Source organism: Diplotaxodon limnothrissa, linkage group LG3 (assembly GCF_057381915.1).
Source record: "Diplotaxodon limnothrissa isolate DT_005_m linkage group LG3, D_limnothrissa_male_GT1.1, whole genome shotgun sequence".
In the NCBI taxonomy this organism is placed as follows: domain Eukaryota; kingdom Metazoa; phylum Chordata; class Actinopteri; order Cichliformes; family Cichlidae; genus Diplotaxodon; species Diplotaxodon limnothrissa.
This window is the reverse complement of record NC_140598.1, coordinates 55,834,271-55,842,130: the sequence shown is the minus strand read 5'-3', so window position 1 is coordinate 55,842,130 and position 7,860 is coordinate 55,834,271. Positions and strand designations below refer to the sequence as shown.

Here is a 7,860-nt window from a genome sequence, read left to right as displayed (position 1 = left end):
ATAACAAAAGAATAAACGTGGACGAGAGCAGTGTTTAGGACAGAACACCAGTCAGTAGTTACAGCTTAAATTTAATTGGCTTTTTAAAAACAAAACTGTTAGCATGGATGTTAGCTGAGGCTACTCACTGAAAGCATGTTCACAGTCTGGATGGCCGTTGATCCACTGCTTTCACATTTTACATTTCACTCTTTATTTGGCGTCACGTCTTCGCTCCTTGGTTGTTATGTCTTTAGCCAGATCTTTGTATCAGTGGCACAATACTAAAGCGGGTGAGTGTCAATAGCCTCTCAGCCTGCTCCAGCTCCAGCGACTGTTAGATATGGAGTCATGACTCGCTGTGTTCTGTGCTCCCCTGAGCTTTAGCCACTCTGATCTGATGAGCTGAAAACCAATAAAGAGCGAGCACGAAGCCGTCTGGCTTACTCGGTCTCCTCGACCTCCCGAACAAAGCAGCAAGAGGTCAGCGTTGCTTCATTTTTTTGATCATAGTCACTTTATTTCTGAATGTTTAGACTTTAGGTTAGAGGGAAAACACCAGTTTTATCTTTAATTATTATTACTGACCAGTTTGAAGTCATCTTAAATAAAACTACCCACATTTTCTCGCTCTTCTGCTCTTACAGTGATAAGACTGTGGGTTTTTTTTCCACATTCAGAGAGCATTTGGCATTTGAGAAAGCACAGCTTTGTCTAAAGCTCTGCCTCAGTCTCTGATATGTGTCAGTTGGTTTGGGTAGAAACACACAGTTGGACCATGTATCACAGTTGGCAGTGAAGTTGTTATTCTTCACTAAAAATAAGCCCGCTGTCAATAAGTGTTGACTTGTCAGTGGCAGGTGTTGATTGGAGGGTTGCGTGTTTGCTCGCTTGGTGAAAGGTGTTCGCGTCCCTGAGGCGATGAAATTAATAAGCTGATAAATAAGCTCCGAATTTAATGAAGGTGCTTTTCATTTGAGGACGATAATTATTTTTAAAGGCTTTTCTACAGATGTCGCAATGTTCAGTCGATCTAAAGACGATGGAAGTCGTTTCTTTGGATGATTTTTATGTAACTGTGTGGCAAAACCACCCTTTGCTTCGGTTATGCAGAAGCCAGATTACTGTGCACATGTTAACTTAGCCACATGTGGCTGATTGCGAGAATAGTGGGAGGAAAAGTGCGATAAAGTGCAGAAGAGCGCACTTAGAGTGTGAGCTACGGTGTGACAGTATTTTAAACTGAGAACAATGTAGAAATACTTCCACTATCAGTTCCTGCATTAGATCCAACAGCAACTGTGTTTGCTGTTGGATCTAATGCTTTCCTGTTCAGTCGTAGTCTTGTTTTCTTTTTTCGTGCCTTTGTTTCCACTGATAAATAACTTTCTTAGCTCTCAGAGTTTTCTAATCTCTAATCTCCCTTTCAGTGACTGAAGAATGCGTCTTTATTTCTATGATTTATCATTTTGCATGCATTACGAAAGCAAACCAAACGAGGAAAAACAGCAAAAGGCTTTCAGCTAATGGCCGTGCGTCTCAATTAGCTGAAATCCTTCATTAAACAGCCGAGCCTTGAGTGCCTTTTGTTCCCTTCGAGCAGAACCGTCACAAAGCGACATCACTTTTGATGGAAACGTTTTGGCTGTAGTTGTCAAAGTTGTTGTTGTTGTTGTGTTTTTTCCCCTCTTTTTCTTCTGATTCTTTTCTCCGCTCTCCAAACGCGGCGCCCTCCTCCACAGTGCCGGCTCCATCGTTGCCCTTTTAATGAGGTGATATCCAGACACACGGGAGCAGATGTTGCAAGGAAAACACACTGTGACGTGATTGTGATCGATGCGCGCCTCCCACCGCATCCACTGCATAATTCGGTGGATGGCATCAGGATAACAACCTGCATTATGTGGAGACAGCTGTCACCACAGAGCCCGGGCAGCCACGGTATTGGCTCCCGCCTTATTTCAGGCAGAGGCGGGAAGCCAATTAGAGTGATTTACAGCTTGCTTGTGTCGTCAACACCTTGAAACTTGTGTTCCAGTCCAGACAAATAAAATGCTTGGCTACCTGGCAGCAGGTTTATTTATTGGCTAAATATAGTGTAATTTTGCTCCAAGCAGAAGCTAATGTGAACATATTCTTTAAGTGAAGCAAAGAGGGTCGAGTAAATAACATCAGCCTTCATTAAATTAAACTTACAGAACTTTAGATGCGTCTCTTTGTTTCTGATTGTTGCTTGTGCAGCTTTTCTGCAATAATCTATCATTATTATGCTTTTTTATAATATAAATATGCTAACTTCAAAGATGTAGGCAGCAGGTTTGAAGGTTTTGCAGTGATAAATCAGATACGCAGCGTTTGATGACACGGTGATGGGATGGGAAACATGTGAATTCACATGGCTGCCATGTAGAAAGGGAAGTGGCTGACTGTCAGTGTAATCCGAGCAAGCTTTGAAGAGTAAAATGATGACGGGCTACAGTTGAAATGTATGTGCGCTCTACACGCTGTGAGAGAAGGTTTTAGTCAGAATTACAGACGTTTGCAGGTGAATGAGGCTTTGCTGCTGCACCTGGAGCCAGAGCTGTTAGTTAGCAGGTGGGAACTGATAGACTGAACTCGCTTGTTATTCACACAATAGTGCTTATTAATGTTACAGCGCTCTTTTAATGATTCAGCAGTGAGGAACCATGAGAAACACGATTTCCCCAAAACTCAGGATGCTGTAAAAAGAAAAAAAAGGGGGGGGGGGGGGGGGGGGAAATAAGAAATTACAAGAAAGCCTCTAAGAGAGTTCAGGCTGTGCTGAAGAATAAAGGTGGTCATAGCAAATATTGTCTTTCAAGCTGGTTAGACATGTACAAACTCTGTTTTTACCTCATATGCTGTGTTTACATTTAAATATGAAGAAATCCAGGGCTGGCTCAAAACTTTCTCACAGTATTGTCTGTGAAGGTTCTCAGTCATCCAGGTCATCGTAGTCAAAGGAGCTTGTAAAGAAAAGCGTCTGGACTTCTTTAAGTTGCTTGAAGACGTTTCACTTCTCATCCGATAAGCTTCTTCAGTTCTAAGGTCAAATGGCAGAGAGTCCCAGATTTAATCCCAGTGGGGGTATCCCCCCAGAGGGACAAAAGGACCCCCTGATGATCCTCTAATCACCTGAGCCAAGGTGTGAAAGCGGGTGTGGGTCCCAATCAGCCAGGGTTTTGGGTGAGTTCATTGTGAAACCTGGCCCCACCTTATCTTGTGATTTCCTGAGGTCAGATCACATCCTGGGCCGGATGTGAGTGGGCGTTAAGGCGCCTGGGGAGAGAACTTAAAACTGGATTATAGATGGCAGACAGTTGGTGTCGTAAACCACCACCTCTGTTCAAAGATGGTCGCTCACAGGGTGATTAGAGGATCATCAGGGGGTCCTTTTGTCCCTCTTTGGGGGGGATACCCCCACTGGGTTTAAATCTGGGACTCTCTGCCATTTGACCTTAGAACTGAAGAAGCTTCTCGGATGAGAGGTGAAACGTCTTCAAGCAACTTAAAGAAGTCCAGACGCTTTTCTTTACAAGCTCCTTTGACTTCTCACAGTATTGTGTCAGTACATTTTAAAAGCACCGTATTTCACCTTTTAAATGAATTCTCCATTCTTTTACCATCAGCTAAGCCTGTGGCATAAACAAACCAGTCTCAGTGAGTGACATCACTGAGAGCCACGAGCTGGAACCGCTCCTGTCCGGTAGGTGGCGATAAATGCCACAGATAAGACGCAAAGAAGAAGCCGTCGCTCGCTTATGACGTGTGTTTCCCGCGACCTTTAGCTTCGGCGGTTGTAGCGGCTTTCAGTGGAGGACTAATTTGAGTGGGTTTAAAATGCTCAAAAAGAAATCAAGCACCAGTGAGAAGAAAAGGAAGCACTTTCAGTCCGAGGAGCGACATGACAGCGGTAAACGCAGGAGTACGGGGCCCGGTTTAGAGGTGAGGCTTTCGGGACTAGCGCCTTGCTAAACTCCATAGAAAAGAAGTTCAGGAGTATAACAGCCACAAATATATGTGAATAAGTTTAGGGTAAATGTGAGGGTAAATTAAATTGTGTTTAAAATTTACGTACTGGTTTTAAATGATTGAAAAGTTGACGCATTTGGCGTTTTGTGTACATCGAGTGTCTCTCGATTATTATTGTTATTATTGCGTTATGTGTTATGTTTGCATCGTCACAACAACTTTATTTTAGCGTTAAAGCCTCACTGTTGGTTTGGTGCTCTCTGAGGGAAAACCATCGTGTTACTGCTTTATAAATACTTTGATTAAGTCGCACTGAATGAATTGTTTGCTCTGCTTATTCACTGCAGTGTCTAAATATAATAAAAGGAAAGTCTTAATTTGTCTTTTTTAAATCTTTTTTTTAGTGTAGTTAACTTATTTTTTTAGCTAACAAGAACCAATTAAAGGATTTCAGCCACTAGGCAGCAGTAAAATTTGCTTTGGATGAATTTTAATGATCCCTTTAAATGCAAACTGTGCTGCTGGATTTCATGCTGTTACACTATTTAATTAACTGAGTGTATCTTCTCTTTAACAAAAAAAAATTAATGAAAACAGCCTGAGTCACAACATTGTGTTCAAATTATTTGTTTCCTAATCGTGGAGACTGTATTTAAGTTTGCAGAGCATATTCTGTGTATACGAGTGCAGCTGCGTGTTTTAGTTTGTCTTCCCAACTTAAAGGAATCCAAGGACGAACTTGCTGATCCTGAGCTTGACAAGATTGGCAGTGACATTGAGGAAGGGGGACTGGACCTCAGCCTGGCCTTCCAGCCCATCACAGCTTACGTCGGTGACAAGCGGGAGATGCTGGAGCAGTGCTTCCATGTGCTGGGGGAGAAGAAGCTACGGAAGATGCTTCCTGATGAACTCAAGGTGATTTGATCAAAAAAGCTTTCGTTGTCGGTTATCTGCAAAACTCAACATCTTATTGTGACTCTGGACTGATTGGACCACCTGCATCAAGCACTTGTGTGTTTCTTTAATAAATTATAATTAATACCCAAAGAATATTTTTGCCCAGATTCTTGCCAAACTTTCTGTCTGCCCTACAGTAGACCCTGAGTTTAACATTTAATTTGTGTTTGTGTTTTGTGAAGTGGTGGCACACATCACTGGTTTTCATTTCCAAACAGCTGGACTTTACCTGCTATTTTTAAATATTTGTTGCCAAGTCGCTGGTATGACTTTTCCTCTTTATCTGAAAATAAAAAGAGCTGATTAGTTCTCATGAAGACGGGAGTATCTGAGATACGTTTTAAAGATGTTGTCGTTTACAGGAATGCAGTGTAGAGGAAATCAAAACGCTGTGTTGGGAGCAGCTGGAACCCATCACGGAGAAAAATCTCATTCAGATCTTAGCAGGTAAGACTGAAGCATGTTTCTATTTTATAAAAAAAAATCATTTTGAAACTTCTGCAAAACATTTAATTTCACATAAAATGTGTCGTTGTGTTAAGGGGAGGAAGTGACCGCCGGGAATGACAATGAAAACTCTGAAGAGTCTTTGGAAAGCCAGTGAGTGAAACAGTTAATCAGAGAACAACTACGCTGTGACTGTGTTTTTATTTCACATGTTTATTTTTCCCCCGCCAAGGCAAGACAGTATTGTAGACTCTACATCGTGCCTCAAGGAAACTGCAAAAAGCGAGGACCCAAAGCAAGGTAATTAATATGTAATGACTACAAAGAACATCCCCGAGGCGTTTATAGACTTCAAAGACAGAAGGAGGCCGTAAAGGGACGTTTCACATTTTAAATGACTGTAATTTTCTTCGCAGAGGGTGGCGGCTCTGGTGAAGAGAGCGACGTCCTCAGCATAAACGCAGACACTTACGACAGCGACATAGAAGGACCCAAAGAGGAGCAGACCGTTAAAGAGGAGCAGACTGCGGCAGTGAAGGAGGGAGACGACGATGACAACAGCAGGCTGTGCACTGACCCGGCTGCAAAGCCGGAGCCGGCAAATCCAGAGCCGAAGAAAGACATTCAAAGTGACATAGACAAGAGCGTGAGCGAGATCTTGGCGTGCTCCTCCACTCCCATCAAAGACGCGGCCAAAGAACAGAGCACACCGCTGCAGTCCCCAGATGTCAGCGGACCCGTTTCTAGCGGCGACCCGGCCGTTTGTAAGCCGTCGATTCAGCAGCTGGAGCTGCTGGAGCTGGAAATGAGAGCAAGAGCCATAAAGGCTCTAATGAAAGCAAGTAACGGGAAAACCCCTCATGTAACGCCAAACACGTAGCGTGTCTTTTACTTGAATGGTTAATGCTCTTAAAACGATTCAGTTTGCACATCCTGTCTTGTTTGTAGAGGGTACAGCATGATGTGTTTGTTTTGCTCCACATTGGAATGATTTCTAGATGGTGTTTAATTGTGTTTTTGCATTAAACAAAGACCCCTCCTCCTGCGTGGGATTGGATATCACTTTTCCAAATGTGTTTCTCCCATCGAGCACTAGATGGCAGTGTTACGCTGTCAGAGCACATCCGCAGGGCTGTGTCTAATCTGCGAGAGGACAGCAAGGGCATGTTTATAGGCTCACATTACACTGAAAGTGGTCTCGGGCACCAGTCAGAGTCAGGTTTTCTTAATAATGATGTCACTTGGAAACGCAGCTGTCCTCGAGTCAGCCTTAGAGGATGTGAGAGGATCAGAAAAGTGTGTTACTTCATAGGTTTGTAAGGCAGAGCAGGTGATTGCAGTGCTGTTTGTATCTTGTAGACACTTGAAGCCTTTCTTCACCCAACACCTGTTTGACTTGTTAAACTGAAAGCGTGCACAGGAATACAAAATCCCGCTATACTCTGCTCTGCCCGCCCGATAAGGAACCGAAAAGCCTTCAAGTGGTCATAAACTACCCACTGGCTCAAAAATGACACGAGTGCATGATATGATTAGACAGCTACCCACTCACTCCTGTAGATCAAAACAAAGACCCTGCCAGCTGTCCCACCAGGATAACTTTAAATTAAATTCTGCTTCTCGTGCTTTTGTCAGTCAGCGAGAATTAATAGCGTCTGTTAGCCTAACAGGGCAGTTTCTTTTGCTCTGATTTATTCTAAAGCTTTGCTCCAGCATAAACTGTGTGGTTGCTGCATGTATGTGTGTGTCCGTGTGCACGCAATTACATGCAGATGAAGAGAAGAAAGAAGCCAGTTGCCTCCAGGTATTTGCATTTAAAAGGGTTATTTCATGGAAGAGGTGAGGGCGGGAGGGTTAAACGTGTCGTTCTCTGTGAATTTATGTGCAGGTATCTCCGCGCTCGCTGATGATGTGAAGAGGGAACGAAAATGTCCACTTTAGTAAAAAAAAAAAGATACAAAGATTGTAAAGTGCTTGTAGCGTCTATGATGGGTGAGTATTTGTCGGCGTCATTTACTGCTATTAGAATGCCAATTACGATTTGGTGTGTGCCATTAAATGGCTTTTTAAGCAGACCTCAAAAATGAGTAGGCTGGAAAATGGGATTGATGGAGGTGAGACGATACTGTTTTGTTGAAGGAGTGCTTTGTGAATTCGAATGAACCTAATGAACCGTGTTAAAGTATTGAAGCGTGATGGTTCTGTGAATGGCGCTATTATCAAAGTCAAACACAAGGTCGCGCAGGAAAACGTCGAGCCCGCCGGTTCATAGTCGCACCTCTCGTTTTGGGCCAAGGCTCTGGGTTTGCGACACTCGTTGGTGATTCAGTTCTCGCTGATCCTCAAGCCTCAGATTCATTTAGGGAATTGGTGTCAAACATAAGGCCTGGGGGCCAGAATCGGCCTGGCAGAGACTCCAATCCAGCTCACTGGATAGCTTTGAAAAAAAAAAAAAAAAACGAGAAAGAAGGGTATAAATTTTGA

General features: G+C 43.2%; 1 protein-coding gene across 1 annotated transcript; it reads left to right on the top strand.

Annotated features, from left to right (window-relative positions):
• Positions 1 to 3,782: 3,782 nt before the first annotated feature.
• caap1 (caspase activity and apoptosis inhibitor 1) lies at positions 3,783 to 7,104 on the top strand. Its single transcript, XM_085350958.1, has 6 exons — positions 3,783 to 3,945; positions 4,696 to 4,887; positions 5,292 to 5,376; positions 5,472 to 5,529; positions 5,609 to 5,676; positions 5,793 to 7,104. The coding sequence occupies exons 1-6, from the start codon at positions 3,841 to 3,843 to the stop codon at positions 6,254 to 6,256; spliced, it is 972 nt and encodes a 323-aa protein (XP_085207084.1). The 5' UTR covers positions 3,783 to 3,840; the 3' UTR covers positions 6,257 to 7,104.
• Positions 7,105 to 7,860: the final 756 nt, after the last annotated feature.

Bases quoted from the DNA above. Each gene is read 5' to 3' on its own strand.
- caap1 (XM_085350958.1), top strand. From the start codon at position 3,841: ATGCTCAAAAAGAAATCAAGCACCAGTGAGAAGAAAAGGAAGCACTTT. The intron at 4,888-5,291 runs GTGATTTGATCA...TGTCGTTTACAG, and splicing joins TGCTTCCTGATGAACTCAAG to GAATGCAGTGTAGAGGAAAT. The intron at 5,677-5,792 runs GTAATTAATATG...TTTTCTTCGCAG, and splicing joins AAGCGAGGACCCAAAGCAAG to AGGGTGGCGGCTCTGGTGAA.